Consider the following 18,927-nt stretch of genomic DNA (forward strand, 5'->3'; position numbering starts at 1 on the left):
ATGACTTTATTCTACTAGCGAGCACTGTCTGTGTATCTACAACCTGATACAATTTATCTTTCTGTGCTATAAATAAATATATCAATATAAATCAAAGTCATCCAAAAACTATTAAAAACATATAGACGAGCCCTGAGTTACATATTCCATTCATTGCCATAGACATAGTGTAGTTTATTCTGTGACAACTGCAAAAATGCAGTTTCAACCTCGGGAAAATGTAACTGAGCTCCAAGACACTTTTTTATGGTTTTCACTGCTTTGCAAGGGTTGGAAAGCTGAGAGGAATATGATGGTATGTCTCTGACATGGCCAAACGATTGGATCTACAGAAGTGAACTACAGTTCAAATGAATCTGTTTAAGACAGCATGATACTTTGCGTGTTTCCCAATCACAACTTATTTGTGATGGAACACATTTCTCTTTCCTTCTTTAATTTACTTTCTGTGCTTCCCACTTATTGTCAACCCCGGTCCCCGACTCACATCTCCTCTGCCTATTCCCAAAACGCAGACCACTTTCCTTCCCTCCATCCCTCCTTCCCTCTATCCCTCCATCCCTCCATCCTCTGCTGTCTCTGGAGAACATGAAAGCTTTTCATCAGAGAGCTGTGTAATTGAATGAGCTGCTCATGCTGTCAGTCGCCCTGTCACCCTGTCATCCCATCAGTGGGTAACAGGAGAGAAATAGATGGTGTGTGTGTGTGTGTGTGTGGCAGAGGCCAGCGTTGCCGGTTCTCTCGGTCCACCCCCACCCCCCATGTGCCCCCTTCACTTCTCCTATTCCCTGCCTTGTAATCAAAATGAACATCAACCTCCCGCGCTGAAATCCCAGAGGGAAGAGATACTTTGACAGAGGGACAACCTCACACGTTGTCAGGAATGGACACACACATGTGATCGCTGTACACACATAGCTGCATGCATATTAATGTTTACACACAAATGTACTCTTGCATCTCCTCCTCCATGTTCACCAGAGGATCGCCGTTGCCGGGCAGAATAGTCTTCTTCTGGCTTACCTTCGTCCTGCAGGATGCTGCTTAGAACACAACATTCCTCTGCTTCCTGTAGCACCACTATTTAAATGTATGTATTGTTTCATTGTGGAAAAACTTTGAGTAAATCCTGAAGTTCAAAGAAAAAAGAGAAACGTCATTTCAGTGTGAGCCTGAGGCGACTAACCTGACACTCTGAATTCTCTCTGAATGAGGGGAAACCTGTGAGCACATATAAAGTGGAAAAAAGTAAACAGCCTGTTTTTTCTTTGTCCCCTGTGGGACATTAGGCCACAATGAGCTCCCTCCATTTAGCTGTCCTTTTTGTAGTTTCAGTAACAGAACGTTTTTATGGGATAAAGTTGTTAAAGCGCCGAGCCTAAGCCCTCTTTCGTTAGGGCCCTTGACCAGAGACCAATGCAGCTTGTTTTCTCCTTGCCGGGAGCTAAAACTCCCACTACCATCACAACGAGGTCATAGATGTGGCTAAACAGTGTCTTTAAAAGTCTAATTAATAAGTAGGGAAAAAGAGGAGATGAGAGTTATGCGTCAAGGTTTTTCAAATCCAGATTTGAACTTTGATTGTCATGTATATGCAGAGGTATAGTTAATGTCTATATCTTCAACGTGTTTATTGAAGTTCCTACAGTGATGACGTGTTCTACCATTACAATAAACATTCGGCTAATATGCCTTTGTGATCTCATCCAACAGAGACAAGGGGAATGAATGTTAGTGTGAGCTATGGGGCCACCTCCATCTCTCCTTGACCCAACGCTGGTGTCTCCAAGTGTCCCTTGTGAAGTGTGAAAGCATGCCGTTGAACTCTGGGTTTGGTCCAGAACAATGCAATCTGGTTCACTTTCAGGACGCTCTGGTGCTGTTCCCCGGAGCATGCACTTGGTGTTGAATATGTCACATAAACGACATTCAACATGTGCTTTACACATATCAGTATGTCTAGCGTTATACCAGCAGGTACCTACACAGTGGAGAAACGGCACACGTCTGGTGAAGCCTCCATTGTTACGAAACTTCTTAAATATGACATGTTCTTTGTTTTATGGTAGTGAGACTTACAAGAAAATAGGTACATTCACACCTGCAGTTGGGTTGATTTGGTTCAGTCCAAGGGAAAATCTGATTGATTGTTGCGTTTAGGTTCTGTTCAGGTTCCTGTTCACACTGACCTTTTACAAACGACTGTTTTGCCATCCCGCGTCGTCAGGACCCTCGTTGGAAATGAGATTCCATTCACTTATCAGTGTCGCCAAGCTCACGAAGAAATAACTTATCATAAGCATCGTTAGTATTAAACCTCAAATCGGCAGTATGTTATGATGAATAATGACTAACAAGAACAGACAAAACTGTACAAAAGCCCCTTTCTGCACTGCCAGATGTGAATGTCGGGGATCAACGAACAAGCCCATGAGGCGCTGTGGGATCGCTGTCCCACTCTTATAATGGACTTAATGAACTGATTAAGTACACAGAGTCGGATACAAGCACATTAGTTTAACTGACGTTGATATGTGTTGATTTGCGAAAATAGATCATATGCATTGGTTCTAGTGGTGCAATGGATCATAAAAGTCAAGGTTGTGATCATATCAAGGATCCGAGTCACGGATTGGATTAGCGTATAATAAAAAAGGCAGCAAATTTCACTTTCAGAGATCCTCGATTACGCTGTTTTTGTTGCTGAATCTAATTGTCGAACATTGATGACCCACATTGGCAGATACAGATCGTTTTTGTCTTTTTGTTTTGTTATAGGAGCTGGTCTACAAGGATCCAGACTTTCTTTCATAAGTTCAATCGCTCTGAAGTCCGTTTAAACCATCAATAATTCTAAATGTTTTCCTTCTACGTTGTTATCATCATCTAAGGCACATAAAACTCAAGGCCCGCGGGCCAAATCCGGCCCGCCACGTCATTTCATGTGGGCCGCGAATCCGCCAGTAAAAAAAGTCAGACCTGAAACAAATGACAATTATCCACTGCTCTCGCGCACAGCGGAGTTCCTCCCCGATCCGCGTGTGCACACCACCACCAGCGGAAGTGGAGGAGATGCCACAGCCGTCACCCGCAAGCAGCAGCAGCAGCACCCCCCCCCCCCCGCCTGAACGCATCATAATGTACGGAACCGTACGTTAGCTGTTAGCAGTGCTGCCACCGTTGCCTTATCAGGGATCGGTGAAGAGAAAGCATTGATGGCGATCTCCGGAACGCATGTTTTTACTGAATATTGTCTGATAACGATCATCAGTAAAACTGTATTTCTCACACTGTGATGGTTAAACTGTGTAATTAATCCTCGTTTCACATACATGCCGAACCATGAGGGTGGATCAGTACGGAACACGGATCACAGCGGCCCGTTACACCACTACTGGGTTTGGTTGTTTGGTCTGCACCAGGGTTCGATTGGCCGCTTTCCAGCCCAAATGAACTGTACTTATGGAACAAACAGACCTGAGGTCTTTTGAACCGAACCAAGCAGATTTCATGCATGTTACAAAGATGGTGCAACAGTCAAAAGTTATGAAGATTTGCCAAAATCTTCAGTAATGACTTGTCCACCAGAACGAAATAAACAAACTCTGATTTGCAGCACAGAATCCCTCGGAAGTACGCTTTGATTGTAATAATCAGAACCTCTGTTTTTGCATTCAGAGCCGTTTAATGCCCAGTGTTCTTGCAGGAAGTAACCGTAGTTTACTTTCCAAACCTTAAACATACTAGTTGCCATTCAGATATTGTAGAAAACCAGAATTAGTAGATTGTAGAAACGAGGGGTGAAACGGATTACAAAACTCACATTTCAGATCGTATCAGTAGTTCACCTTTTATTACACCAGTAATAAAAGACCGCAATTTCGATTTGTGTGTGTGTGTGTGTGTATATATACACAAGTACAGTGCATTTACCATATATATTATATATGGTAAATGCACTGTACTTGTATAGCGCTTTTCTAGTCTTTCTGACCACTCAAAGCGCTTTCACACGACTTGTCATCATTCAGCCGTTTACACCCATTCATACACTGATGACAGGGGCTACCTACCATCTTAACCTAAAGCTATATAATGACAAAGACACAACACACATTGGATCTATCCCCAATACAATAAAGGACACATCAAATCGTAGTTAGGGGGCATTCCAAACCTTTTGTTTATATACATTGTTTATTTCATTACAAAGTTGAACACAAATGAACAGATGAAAGGTAGGAATAGATTGGACAACATACCATACAACATGCTCTAACAGTAACCTCCAAACACACTTTTTCCTAAAAGCCAGGAGGAGGAAGTGAACAGTTAGCTGGAGGCTTGCCTTCATTACTAACGTGATGTTTTACAGCAGGTATGTCCATAGATAACACATGCTCTATACGTGTCCCTCACTCACTGAAACTTCATCACTCAGGGAAATCTCTGGAATACAACTATTGTGATTATTACCAATCACATGTCGCCATGGCAATCATTCACCCACAGTGAAGCCAGGGTCACTGATGTGGCACTGCTCCCAGAGCTGTTGCACTGACCACAAAGGACATCTCTCTCTCTCCCTCTGTTGATTGGATATGATGAGGTAGCCTCTATCGGGCAAACTGCTGGAGGCCATCACTGCAGCCTAATGGCAGGCTGGGAAGGACGCTCCATTTTCTATATAAGTGGCTTTAAAGGTGAGAATGCCTCTGTAAAATGATAAGAGATTACACTTTCTCTTATCTGAGAAGCAGTTTTGACAGTGGCTTTTTTAGTCTGTACCGCAGCTATAGTGCATGATGTAAGGGAAATGTCAAATGTGTCAATGTTGAAGAATTCATCAACGAGACTTTCAGGCAAAAATATGTTCAATCCTCAACTGCTTGGTGTCTAGATAATTCAACGGGAGAGAGGAAGCTGGCTGATGAGATAATATTGCGTTTGAATTGAACCTACCCCAAACCAACCTAATTAAATTAATATAACAAATAAACCCTTTGTGCCTGCTGAGTTTCTGAAGACTGGCAGAACAGAACTGGCACATAATAAATCATGAAATTCTATTACGCCGTCAGAATTGTTATGAATGTCATTTACGGCCTTTTCTTCAGGATACGAATGGCCCAGTTCAACTCTAGGAATTCTTTAGGGACTCAGAAACTTCACCTGCATTTTGAGGAACCAAGTTCTAGTTTTTGGTCCTGGGATGTAAACTAGGTAGTACACACTAATGTCCTTTTATCCTGATGTTGAGTAGTATCCTACTTACTCAGTACAGTATTTAATAATTGGTTGGGAATTTCACAGTTTGGAATTACATTTGTATTGGACGTTTCCACGGTGAACAATTTTCATCCGGTTCCAAAGTTTAGTGCCAATGCAGAAAGTAGTGTAGAATGGGAAATGTCTTTGGGAGAAGAGCGTGCGGCAGCTCCTGTTTGCTCTCCAGCAAGTAGTCTCCTGGTGACTGGGAAGACGAAATGCAAACATGAGTCTTTTTCTTGGTTCTGCCACTTTAAATGTAATCTAATAAACAATAGACCATAAACCCTCGTCAGTGTCACAGGAAACACAAAGATGGCTAACGTAAACTAAAGGCCAACGCCACACGTGAAGATTATAGGATAGCAGTATGATTTTCACCTGCTCTCACAGTTCCTGCAGTTTGGTTGAGTTTTAAGCATTTTTGCCCTGCTGTTAGCTAGAAGCTAACTTCTTTTTTCTTACCTGCAAACCTGTCGCTTTTTGGCGAAATTCACTGTTTTGAATCAAAATATGTCATTCATGTGAAACGTGTAGATCTGTAGAGTTTTTTGGGGGGGGTCAACTGGCCAGCCAGCGTTTCTGGAGTGAGACGAGGAGAAAAGGTGATGTCGTGATCTTCGCAATAAAACATCTTTGATGTGTCGTTTCGAGCCTCGGCCAATCAGCGTTAAGATGTCTACACCGTCTTCATTTCCCTCCAACTTAAGGAGAACGTCCACTGCATGCGAAACTTTGTCGACTGTTAACGTTCGTCATTATCGCGATTTAGGAGGACCCCCCCCCGTGTGTTCCAGTCCAGTTCACGCGGTCACTCATTAACGTTAAACCGGAACACCGGCGGATCTGGTTGCAGTTTTATTGTTTTTACTCAAATAGAATGAGGCGAATCATGTAACTGGGGTTAGCCAACTACATGATTTACATTTTTCAGAATGAAAGAGCTTAAGGAAGAGGATGCTATTTGTGTAGCACAGCTTGATGCAGGGCTGAGATGTGAGTGGAGCTGGGCCTGGATAAAGGTGGAGGTCAAAACAGACGTGAAGGGAGAGCAGCACAGCTGGTTTTAATGCCTTTCTTGTTTTTATTTTTTATTTTGTTATTTTTCTGTTATATGACTAAAACTTTTGAAAATGAGACCTTGGTCTCAATGGATTTTGATTGAGAAAAGAAAAAAAAAGCTAACTAGCCAGCTGTTCAACTAGAGCTAAAATACTGATTAATAACTGAATAATAAATTAGTTTTTTGCTTCAAGTAAATGTTGTGTTATTACTTAATTTTCTTCTCAGAGTACACCAGAATGCTACATTTTAAAGCTCATATTTAAAATAAAATTCTCCCGGGGAGCATGCCTTTTTCACCTCTTATGAGTTTGCAGGTATGTTTTTTTCTTTCTTTTTATAACTGATGACTTTATTTAGATTGTATGGAACCAGTAGTAGCGGCGAAATGCTGTCTATCTGTCAAGAGAACCTTTCCAGGTATTACTCACCTTTTAAAAAGCTTGATATCGAACACCTCGGTGCCCACGTGTTATTGAACCAGACTGCTGGTGAAAGTAATCAGATTTATCATGAAGTGGTTCTCCTGGAAAAAAAAGAGGAAAAAAATGTCTAGCTCATCAGAGACACGGTAACATTTAGCAAACATAGCTAACGTACCCAAACTAACATAACATACAATGGTTTGAGATTTAATTGTGCGCTCTCTCCTTTTTTAACCCGTGTTAAACTGTGTGGTAAATGTGAAATTGTGCATTGTGTCACACACAATATATACATTTTATATATTCATGCAGTATGAATAGTATGAAATACACATCACTAGAATTCCACTTTAGAAATGAGTCATGATGACCGATAAAACTAGTCTTCTTTGATGATGATGATGATGATGATGCAGATATAATAGAAGGTAGCAGCGCACACAGTTCCAAATCTTGAACAGTGTATCTGGTGCATGGCAGTGGCAAGGATCAGAGAAACAAAACACTGGCACTCACAGATATGGGTCTTCTTACTTATTGTGATCAGAAAATAAATAAGAAGAACCTTTTATTTTGGAGTTATCTGTTTTGTTTGATGATGATGATGATGATGATGAACCTCATGGATAGACGTTCTGGACCTGTGAGTCCTTTGGATAATGAACCTTTTTGAGTCTATATGCTCTGCGTTTCCACGTCACTTTGACCTCATTCGACTATTAAAGATGTTGCTCATCAAATTGAATATTGTGACGCTGCTGCCGTGACCTGGTTTTCCTTAAAAAAACAAACATTTTATTAAATCTCACGGGGAATAACCTTGAATTAAAGCAAAAAACAGGAATCTCACTCTCCCATGATGCATTATATTTGCATATGATTAATAATAGAATCAAAAATATATTAGCTTATAAAGTCCAAAGTCCAATTCAGATGTGAACACCAGTAATGTGATTGTTTCAGTGTTAAAGATGTGTTCTAAGTCAAGGAAGAAGTGCCCGACTGTGCTAATGACGTCACAGTCAAAGTTATCTTCATTATAACAGTCTCTCTCTCAGAAAAAAAAGTGAAACTTCATTCAATTAGATGAAACTCTCAAATGGGCAATCGGCTGAGATATTTTATTGATAGCATTTGAGGTCCTGTTTAATCTTTGCTCATGAATATTAGATGGCCATTGTTAATGATCCGCTGTGAGATGTACATCACTGTTAAAGCACATCTGAGGGAGATGACTCCATTTCTCTGCTTTAATACATCCTTTGCTGAGAGATGAAAGCTTCACCTTCAAAAAAAACCTTCACTCAAAGATTTTAGATTTGAAGAAAAGACACTATTAAGCTTTCTGTATATAACATGATTTACAAATATATTATGGCTATGGTATTTCCCGGAGGCTTTTCTAGATATAATTGACCTTTGAGTCGCTGGTAATAAATCTTTGTCTAATCTGGAATACCTTAAAAGACTTAATAATCTTGAAGATTTTCATTGACACCGCTCATTACATGCATACGGTCTTTTCAAAATGAACTTGTCTTCACACGAAATTTAGTTAGGTTTAGGAAACAAAACTACTTGGCCAGGTTTAGAAAAAGATTGTCGTTTGGGTTAAAATATCTACGAAAGGGCCGTTTCTGAAGTACACAAGTTACGTGACAAAAACATTAACGTTGACTTCTCGTTTGTCAGGGGGAACGAACTTTGGTCTCCAGGCTGAAAGATCGCTGGTTGTTGGACCCATCCACCTCCCCTCCCACCTGCCCGTTCTGTGTGATTTAGAGGTCTTTATACTTCCTCGTTCAAGATTAAGGGGATAACATACAACATTTATATACAAATTACGGTGCTTTACTTTTTGTAGGAATTTCTACGAATGCTTGATGAGACCAGCCCGACCTGGTAAATTCCGACCTTTTTATTCTCCAATAAATGGCATCACAGCCTTTCTACAGCAGTTTGTTTCTCAGTGGAACTCTTGTTCCATGAGTTTCTCAGGGTAGTTCCCCTGCGTCTACTTCCACAAGCATGAATATTACAATCATCTCACACAGCAGCCACCCCCAGGAGGCCGATGGCTCGCTGCCCACGTTCACTGATGAAGAGCCCTGGTTGGTCATGTTGTATACTCTCCACTGGTACATGGTACGTGGCCACAGAGAGGTTACATAACATAATCTCGAGAAACTCAGCTTTACAGAACACTTGATCATCTTCCACCACTTTTGATTGAGTTACTACAGTAGTGGAGTGAGGTAAGCACATTTGCCATTAGTACAAGTGTACAAAGGCATTAGAATTGACCCTTCAATAAGCCCCTCCCCCCTGGTCACTGTTGCTAAGCCTGTCAAGCTTTCACATCCGGCGTGCCAATATGGCGTTTTTAACAATATCATTGAGAGATACTCCAAAGGTATTGATAGATAACGGCAGCCTTCTGGAACAATACTTCTGAAATATCAGAGAGAAGTAGACAGAAAGGACTACAACATGTATTTGAGAGCTACGTTCACGATGTAATTTGTCGGCAGAGTATTATGAATGAAGGGGCCTTTAAAATGGAGGGAAAAGCTCACCGCTCCCAATGAAAGCACCAGACGCCCAACGTCTTGTAAACTCACGAGAAGGACAAACGTATATCCACAAGATGTCTGTCGGCAGAAAATTAGCCGCTGCTGTTCCTTCTCCAGCTACCATTGACGGTGACGTGGCCGCTCTGTCCCGGTACCTTTAATCCACAGAGGTTGCAGAGGGGAAGCTTTCTTTCTGAAATCCAGGATTAGCTTCCAGGTCTTGTTGGTGTTGAGGACAAGACTGTTTTCCTCCCCATAGGCGAGTGTCTCATTCACCAGCTGCCTGTGGTTTCCCTCGATCAGTCCTTTTGTATGGTTGTGTCATCGGCAAATTTGAATGTTGATGGAAAAGGTTTTTGATGAAATATACTTCAATGCTGTCTGGGGAATCAGACGCAGAAAAGGGACTCAAATTCTTTAGTTAAAAGAAGAAGCATTAAAAAATGCAAATCTGTTCTGAGTTTCCTGACAGTTTACTTTTTGGAGATGCAGCATTTTTACCTGACAACAGGAAAATGATGAGGTAGTCCCTTGAATGAAAAATTTGAAATCTGTACATTAATTTGTAAGTGTCGTAAAAAATACAATGGATTACAAATTGCCCAAAATGATCATACTCAAAGTACCATTACCAGAGCGTGTCTTTAATTGGCGTCCTTGATAATACAAATCCTTTGTTAACGGAACATCAAAATTCTTCTTTCTATTTTTCTTTTATCTTCCTTTCTTGTAAAGTAAAGTTTGAAAGGATCATACTGCATCAGTGACAGTCAGGGTTTGAGAGATGAACTGCTCATCAGAGGGAAAGATTCTTCCTGCTTCTGCACCAGAGAGACGGCACACTGCACATATGGTGCCTTTCACTTCTACAGTCTAGACCCAAGACTCACTTTTGTTGTACAGGTAACTTCAGTGAGAAAGCTCCTACTTTTACAATTCAGATCTCACACAGAGGTTCCCACCCCAGTGTTGGAGGAAGCCTCTTTGGTTTCATGCATCGTTATCATAGAAGGTATATAAGAAGTAGACGTAGTCTACATTGCTTTGTAGACTGTGGTTTTGAAGCCTCGAGTTCGGCATTTCGGCCATCGATGGAGCTATATGGGTAATAATCTCCTACTGAAAATGTGCATAAGAGTAGCCGTCCAATCAGGACCTACCTGAATACAGCACAGTATACAAGCCAGCACACCGCTGTCTTCAGAAACCAGCGTAGAAGCAACAGGGCCCCGCCTGTACTTACAGAACTTACTGTATATTGTGTTACAATATTGTAACCCTCCTTCTAACCATACACTGTATATAAGACGGGGACGTGACGTCACCCATTGTGAACTGATGTTTTGACGCCTCGGGTTTGGCGTTATGGCCGTGGATCTTGGCTTGGCCTATACGGATGGTAGAGACGTGTCAATCACAAGGTGGCCCTAAGCATTTTCTGCTTTATGGTAAATTTGACTCTAAATGGACCATAATTTACAAAGAAAACATGCTGTATAGAAGAAGACTTGGCGACTGAGACCATAAACTCATGTTTACAATAGGCGCTTGGCTTGGATGCGCGTGCAGTGCACGCCATGACGGCGTTAGCTCTTGCTCTTGAGTGCGCCTTCCACGTATCTACACTGATTGGATGGATTTGCGCAAAAAACGTGACATTTGACGTCCCGTAAAACTTCTTTAGCCAATTCGGGAAACTCCGTTTTACAGATTTGTCGATTAAATCGATGAGTTGACAACATTGTATGACTGTTAGTCGAATAAGAATTTCTTTGGTCAAGATCTACTAAATTGCTACAAAATCCTTTATTTAAGTAAAAATTGTGTGTGAGCTTGTAACAGTGGGAGATGTGGGAGGAGGGACACGAAACATGTGGGAATAGTCCGCACACATTTTCTTTGCTGACTTCCATCTTCATCAAGTTATTTTCTTCATCTCCGCCGTATCGATTTCTTCCATCCTGCTGTGCGTCTGATCCACTCAGGAGGCTGCAGCTTCACCACCACTGAGCTTTTAGTAGTAGAGTTGCGTCAGGAATAGGAATAGTGACAGTGGTGGCAGTGTGTGCGTGTGTGTGTGAGTGTATTAGCACACACTACAGGTATCCCCATGCCCCCCCCACCCATCCACCCACCCCCATGCAAAAGTCATTATCGGAGAGATTGCAGCCTGCAGACGCTCATGCATCACTGTTAGCCTTCTTTAAAGGAGGGTGAGCGGAGATTGATTAAAAGGAGAACCAAACTGAGAGGAAGTTAGGAGTGTAGGAATTAATCACTGTTTCAAGTGAAGTTGTTTTAGGTGAGGAGCTGTACTTCACACACGACCGTGTCCACAACCGAGGAATGGACTGTAGACTGACTGAGGCGAGACCCCTGGTTCAAGGCTACAGGAAGCAGCCTCTCAGTGAGAATATGTCATGTGTGTGCAATAGCATCATCCCTAATGGATATTGCGTGCGAGTGCGAGCGGTGTGTTTGTGCCCGTGCATGTGTCACAGACGTCGACGTCTTTGAACCTCAGCCGGTATTTTAATCACAGCGGCGCATCGGGGCCGATCGCTCTCAGCGGAGCGGCGTCAAGTGGATGGAACGAATCGCCCCGTCGTGTTGAGAGGTGGAGTGTGACTCGCAGCCACGGGGAGTTATCAAGTGGGTGATTATAGTTCTCCAACTTTTTTCTTTTTTGTGAGTTTGACTTGACTTGTGTGGTGGAAAAAACTATTTAACAGCACCGAGTGAGTCCTATAATACAGAATACTGAAACAAGAATCATTGAGAAAAGATGTTTGTCTTCGGTATATTTATTCTCTGCAGAAAAGGCTTCATCATCGTACAAACTGCAGCGCATTTTGCAGGAGGATGGGCCAAGAGTGCAGTCTGAGTACATCTTTTAAAGGGTCAGACCACAGGGAAAGGGGGGGGGGGGGTTCTCAACAAGACATCTGTTTTTGTTCCTAATCTACACAATATACATACTCACTTCACTAAAGATTTACGACTGATCTAATCTAAACATTCCACAACGCTCCCTTTCGGATACTTCCTTTGAAGGAAGCTACAGCAGACATCCCATATTGTATCGTCTCACATTGAATAAAGCCCATAAGAGAAGTCACAGTAGAAAAGTACTTATCACAATGGAATTTTCTATCACACTTGAAAAACTAGTCAATACTATCAACACCCCAAAACCTGTCGGCGTGCCGTCCCCTCGCACACTGTACACAACGGCTTTTGGATCAACCGACCAAAGAACAGAGCAATGCACGAACAGTGATGATGGAATAAAAGTGTGAGTTATATTGTTTGCCAACAAGAATTGTATTAGAAGGTCGTAAGTTAGGGAATATTTTTGTATATTACCCTATATCCCCATATTGACATGATAAGAATAAAAGTTGAACTAGATCATGTGAAATTGGCTTCAAGCAATCCGCTAGATAAAAGATCATCGCTCCATTGTCCAGTGGTGTCACAGAGTGAAGCTTCTCGTACCTCATAAACAATCTTTGGCTGAGTACAGACACCGTCATGCAGAGAAAACACAGACCGGCCATCAAGTTACATCAACGGAATTTAAGACAATGAGTGACCGTTGACCAGTGGCGGTCCGTGGATTTTATACCTGGGCCTTCAGTGCTGTTCTACACTTCTAATAACCTCATTATGACGTCACAGCTACGGGTTATTATTTGTTTCGTGTAAAAGCCGCATATTCACATAACACTGCAACATTTGACAAATGAAATAAAATGTTACATGAAGCTCAACATCTAGCATACAAAACACGAAATGCAGAGTGCAGATACATGAATACGAGCATGACGGGACGCTGCGTCATTACAATACAGTCCAAATCAATGTAGCACAATGACAAACTCACAAGAGCAGTCGCATATATTCATATGACAACAAAGCAACAAATCAATCCAGCAGACCTGCAGCGGATCCACGCATTCCACCACACGAGCACGAGCCATTCAAATACTATTCATAAAAATGCCACGATAGACAAATGAACAGTAATAACTATAGAGGTAAACAAACAAACTTCACTTACCAAATGCTGTCTATCCTCCTTTCTTTGTTGACAAAGAGTTTAATCCCAGTACATCAGTTCCAGTAAGAAGTCCAACCGGATCCGCCGCTGTTCGGTCGTCGTCTTCGACCGACGTTCGGTTGTCTTCCGCTGCCGGTCGTCGGTCCGTCTTCCGCGGCCGGTCGGTGGTGCGTTTTCCGCCGCAGTTCGGTGGTCGCCTTCGACCGCGTTCGGTGGTCGTCTTCGGCCGTGGACCGGCGAAGGGCAGGCTGCGGTTGTGGAGCTGTTTCCCTGCGAACGTGGTCGTTGAGTTGTAGATCCACTCGAGTCTCTCCAAAAGTACCGACGCTGAGTTAAAATGAAACACATTCACAGCCATAACATGTGCAACGCTTCTCCGACGCTGCCTACAAATCCTTTTCCTGGCTGGTCAGGGCTGCTAGCTGTGGGGTCATTTCTTACTGTCCAGTTTGTTCAGAAATGTCCTTCTTGAGAAAAGCGTTCCCAGTAACTCCGCCACTAAATCTGTTTCTCCTCCTTCCGCCATTTCATATTAAAAAAACAAAGCTAGGTAAAATGTCTTTCAAATATTTCCACTTGAACTCTGTCTGCTACAACCAAAGATCTGCTAGCAATCATGTTTCGCAGGCACATAGTCACGTGCCCGCCCACTGACCAATCACAGCACACTCTGCACCTTGCTGGCAGAGAGGCATCTGGACTCTGAGCTGACGTAACTAGGCCTGCAAACTGCTCTGGTGCGTCCATGAATCCCAAACTAAAGATCTGATTGGTTGAATCAACAATATCGTCCCCATTCAATTTAAACTGCACATGGATTCACTGGTGAGTCTGCAGGCTGGGGCCTCTCTTCTTACCTAGAGACACAGAGGTGAAATCTGATTGGATAAAAGCTCTACTTAAAACAAGCTGCACTGGAAGCAGAGCAACTGAGGAGCACAGTAGCTGTGCAATGAGAACATAAGATAATGGGAAAAAAACATTTTTATAAATTATAATACATACAAGAAAAAATTAAATGTATTTAAGAAAAAATATTAAATTATAAAATAGCTATAACTTTGTGATTCTCTTTAGGCCAGCAGAGAAGGCTTTGCAGGCCCTGACGGCCCGCCACTGTCATAAACCACATTTTGACCTGGTGGTGGCGCTAGAGGTAAAGTCAGGGGGTCACCGAAGTGATTAGGATGTATCCTCTGGGAAACATGAATGTCTGTTCTAAAGTTTGTGCCGATCCGTCAAGTAGATCAAGTTGAGACAAGCTATGAGCAAACAATTGCTTGAAAGCCAGTCTGAAGAAGAATGTTAGAAGGTGAAGCTGATTATAGGCTACAGCAGCCCACTGCATGTCGCCATCCAGCTTTAAAGTGCTTTTTTGAAAGCCTTATATTTTTGTCGTAGACATGATATGTTCACCACAAAATCACATTCACAAGTAGAAGTCAAGGGAGTCTGGAATTGTTATCAGCTAATCTCATCAATATTTCCTGGTTGAAGGCAATCGCTGAGGACACCAACAATCAGCTACATGTAACATGTAAACAGTAATAAAACATCAATACAATAAATAAACAAATAAGATAGAAAAATAATATATTAATATTATTAATATTGAATGCTCTTGGATAAACATTGTACAATATCCATGCTTAACATCAGCCCGTTAGCATCAGCTAACGTAGCCCGTGAGCACACTAACAAGAGACTCTTTCCATTTAAAACATGTGGATAAAATGATTGCCGAGACACCATAAGGCACTTGGGAGGCCAAAGATGTCTCCGTTGCAACGAGGGAAATCATGTCTTGGTGCATTCAAACTTGATTTATGTGAATTTCAGCTGTATCTACATGTATTAATATGTAATGACTGTATGTGTGTGAGAGAGACAGCTCAGAATGATCTCAAAACTTGCGGAGACAAACAGGAGGAAAATATCTATTCAACAAGACAAACATTTGTTTTACTCCCAGTTTGATTTCCTTAACTCCCATTCTGTCTCCCATCTGTCTGTTATTTCCATCACTTTCTCTCCCTTTTGCTCTTTTCGCTGAATTTAGTAATCTTCCGGCTTTGGGATGAGTGCAACATTTTCCCTCAAGTTCTCATCTCGTGAAAAAGAAAGCTTATTTTTGCCTCATTTGACACCAACTACAACAAAGTGCCACGCATCTTTACGATGACTTTCTTTGCAATGAATCCGCTTCTAACATTTGCTTTGTGTTGAGTGAGGCAGAGAATTTCTAAAAGCCTGCCTGTTAATCTGGAGCGGGTTTATGAGACGCACGAGGAAGTGTGTGCAACAAAGCATCCTTCAGCAAGCTCAAAGGCAGAGCACTGAACCCCCCCCCCCCCCCCCCCCCCCCCCCCCCCCCCCCCGTATCGTGGATCCCTCCCTTTTCAGAAATGACTTCAAGCCTCCTTTTTCTAATCCAGATCCAATTTCAATACAATTACCGAGATTGTCCCATAATTCATCACCGAATGAGAAATCAAATCTCCCCTGAGAGAAACACGGGGGCTGGGAGTCGATCCATGATCAGACAGAAGATTGGTGGCGTGTCTCCAGAGCAGAAGTCCTCTTTTTTTCCTCCTGCGTGTGATCATTCTGAGTGGTGGGGATCTGATCCGGGGTCAGCATTTCTGTCACTGTCGCTAACATCAATCACCAGGTTGGACTGTGACCGGCTGCAGATGGAGGGTCACTGTCTGATTGTGTGATGTGCAGCGTAGGATCTCCCCCATTTACACTGTGTGTGTGTGTGTGTGTGTGTGTGTGTGTGTGTGTGTGTGTGTGTGTGTGTGTGTGTGTGTGTGTGTGTGTGTGTGTGTGTGTAGCCTGGTTGACACTAAGAAAGAGGAAGTCACAAACCATGTTGCCTGCTGCATGAAGCATTCTAACTAGTAAACGTATTACTTCCAAAGCTTTGCATATTGGAAGAATTGTTTTCATTTACTCCTTCACTCCACTTGTTGGTCCGTCTCCTCCAGAACAACTGGTGGATCACAGCCATGCATAGCCTATAGCATCAACTTCTGAGCAAACTACACTGTAGCTGGGTTCATTCGCTCCAAACTAGTTGATGGAAACGGCAGTTAACTTTTGCTGCTGGATGCTGGATATGCTAATGTTAGCACCAAACTCTTCCTCACTTCCCCCGCGGTACGCCGTGGACCGGGAGCCAAGCAGTCGGGCCCACCACGAAAGGGAAACGTGTTTACGGCACTACTTCATCTGAAACTCATCAACATATTTTTCAAAAGACTACATCAAAATGGGGTGTTCAAAGCCTGAAATGGGCATTTAATACAGGAATGGACACATGTTTAGCTCACAGTTAAACCTCTGATATCTGCTATCAACCTTTCTCCCAACATCATCGCCTCACTGTAGGATTTCTCCCAAGCGCCCTTTACATGTTGTTGCCTTTGGTCACAGGTCAAACAGCTGAATCCACTTCTAATAGGACATTGCATTGAACAGTAATCACCTCATTTGTCTAATCATCTGTCTTTTGCAATCGGTATGTTGTCATTTAATGTGTTGGAAGATGTTTTGATTGATTTTGTCATAGTTTTTGTTTTTTATTTTATTTTATTTTATTACAGATGTCTTTGCTCATAGTTTTCAGTACCGGCTTTACTTCATGTACAAGCTTCAACATGAAAGGTGGGAGCAACACGTTGTTAATCATTAGATATGATGAGGTATAACTTTATCAATCACAAATTCTTTCATTAAAGATTACAACAGCAGAATAGCAAAATACAATAGAATAAAAATCTAAACATATATGAACAATAGAATAACAATTATTAAGTGTTTAGAAATAATACTAACACCATTGCAAAATATAACACAATAGCAATAAGAGTACGGTGAATAAATAATGTAACAAATGTATATCTAAAGTAAAATATAACAACAAATATTAAATACAAGAGTAAAATACAAAGTGTATAAGAAGTGATACTAAGTAGTGGTGTTATCATTTAGTTTGAAGTATTATTCCATTTCATTTCTTGGGACAGTGTTGGTGTGCACATATTGTTTTTGAGGCAAAAACTGACCTGAACAAAACTGATTGTTCCTCAGCCTCTCTCTCTCTCCCTCTCTCTCTCTCTCTCTCTCTCTCAGTGGGATTCCAGGGAAGAAGTGTGGAACCATCATCTTCTCCGCCGAGGAGCTCAGTAACTGCCGGGTTCGTACCAGATCAAACTCAGCACACTGTGTTTCATGAGGCACACACACACACACACACACTCTGTGATATAAGCAGTCCAACACGGGGGTCAGAAAGTTAAGCTGTCAGGTTTCCCGTGTTTCCATTTTTAACTTTGCTGAGTGAATTTAAATGGCCGCACAGACAGAATCATTTTGTCATTGGCATCAAGTGGAGGGAAAGTGAATTTGTACTTTTCCTTCAAGGCGATGATGAGAGGCGCTCATGAATTATTTATTCAAGTCTATACTTCACTTTTCTTGCCACCGTGGATAAATAATAAGACACTCCAATCAAAGAGAGAAGCATACACACACACACACACACACACACACACACACACACACCTACACACACACACACACACACACACACACACACACACACACACACACACACCACACAAACATGCTCCCATGGTATTACAGTCCTCACTTCTACATGCAAACACATGCAGTTCCATGCATGCTGCTAATGATGTGAATACTGAGGAAGCTGAGTTTGCTGTAATGTTTACACAGAATTACGTTTAACCTTCCTGATACTCTCTCATGCATTTGAAACTAACAGCGCGGGCTCTATAGCAGCGATGGTGGTTTACTGCAGAGTCCTTGAAGGCTTCAGAATACGAAGTTTACATTTACATGTATTCGTTATGGTTCATGAGGCCTGTTGAATGCCTGTGTCTGTCCCTGGTTAGTTCTATTTGAATGTATCAGTTCTGTCTATTCAAGGTTTTAAGTTTAATAACAACCCAGCATGTCAGACATTAGATGTTAGATTAGTGCAAAAACTGCCTGCAGTGTATTCGGGCAAAACTTCAATTATAAGAAGAAGAAAGAAAGCCCTGTACACCTGTCTGTGTTTGTTTCAGCTGTCACCCGGTTGCACAGTGAGACTTTAAACCCATGTCAGACTGAAACATGTTGAGAAAGGAGCCTGATAAACTCCAGCAGTGTTTTTAAACAGGACTGCTAACTTTAAAAATGCATTACATTAAAATGACTTCAGATTTGAGGTAAGTTAAAAGTTCTCTATATGAGACTCAGAGCATACCTTTTGTGTCCCCACGTTTCTCAACATGGCGACTGCCGAGCACTAACAGTGCTAAAAGCGCTAACAGTGCAAACGACGGCAGCTGTGATGAGAGAGCTACCAGTGTTTACCTTCGGGGGAACCATAGACTGTATCTAGGAATTGGAAGTAGTCACCGTGACCCATTGGTAGGTTGACTACGGTTTCAAAGCCTCAAGTGTTGCATTTTGTTTATGACCGCTGTGTAACAAGAGAGGGTGGAGCTAAGTACAACTGAAC

At 42.0% G+C, this 18,927-nt stretch overlaps 1 protein-coding gene across 1 annotated transcript in view; it reads left to right on the forward strand.

The window, feature by feature from the left end:
- Nucleotides 1–18,927, forward strand: part of LOC306715799 (copine-9-like) — a gene marked incomplete at both ends in the record, with an annotated part of 132,238 nt that overhangs the window by 75,279 nt on the left and 38,032 nt on the right. Inside the window, 1 exon segment of the mRNA XM_079186275.1 lies at nucleotides 17,529–17,592. Within this exon segment, the coding sequence (XP_079042401.1) occupies nucleotides 17,529–17,592 (64 nt within the window).

This window comes from Pholis gunnellus (assembly GCF_910591455.1).
Source record: "Pholis gunnellus genome assembly, chromosome: 3".
NCBI classification, from domain to species: domain Eukaryota; kingdom Metazoa; phylum Chordata; class Actinopteri; order Perciformes; family Pholidae; genus Pholis; species Pholis gunnellus.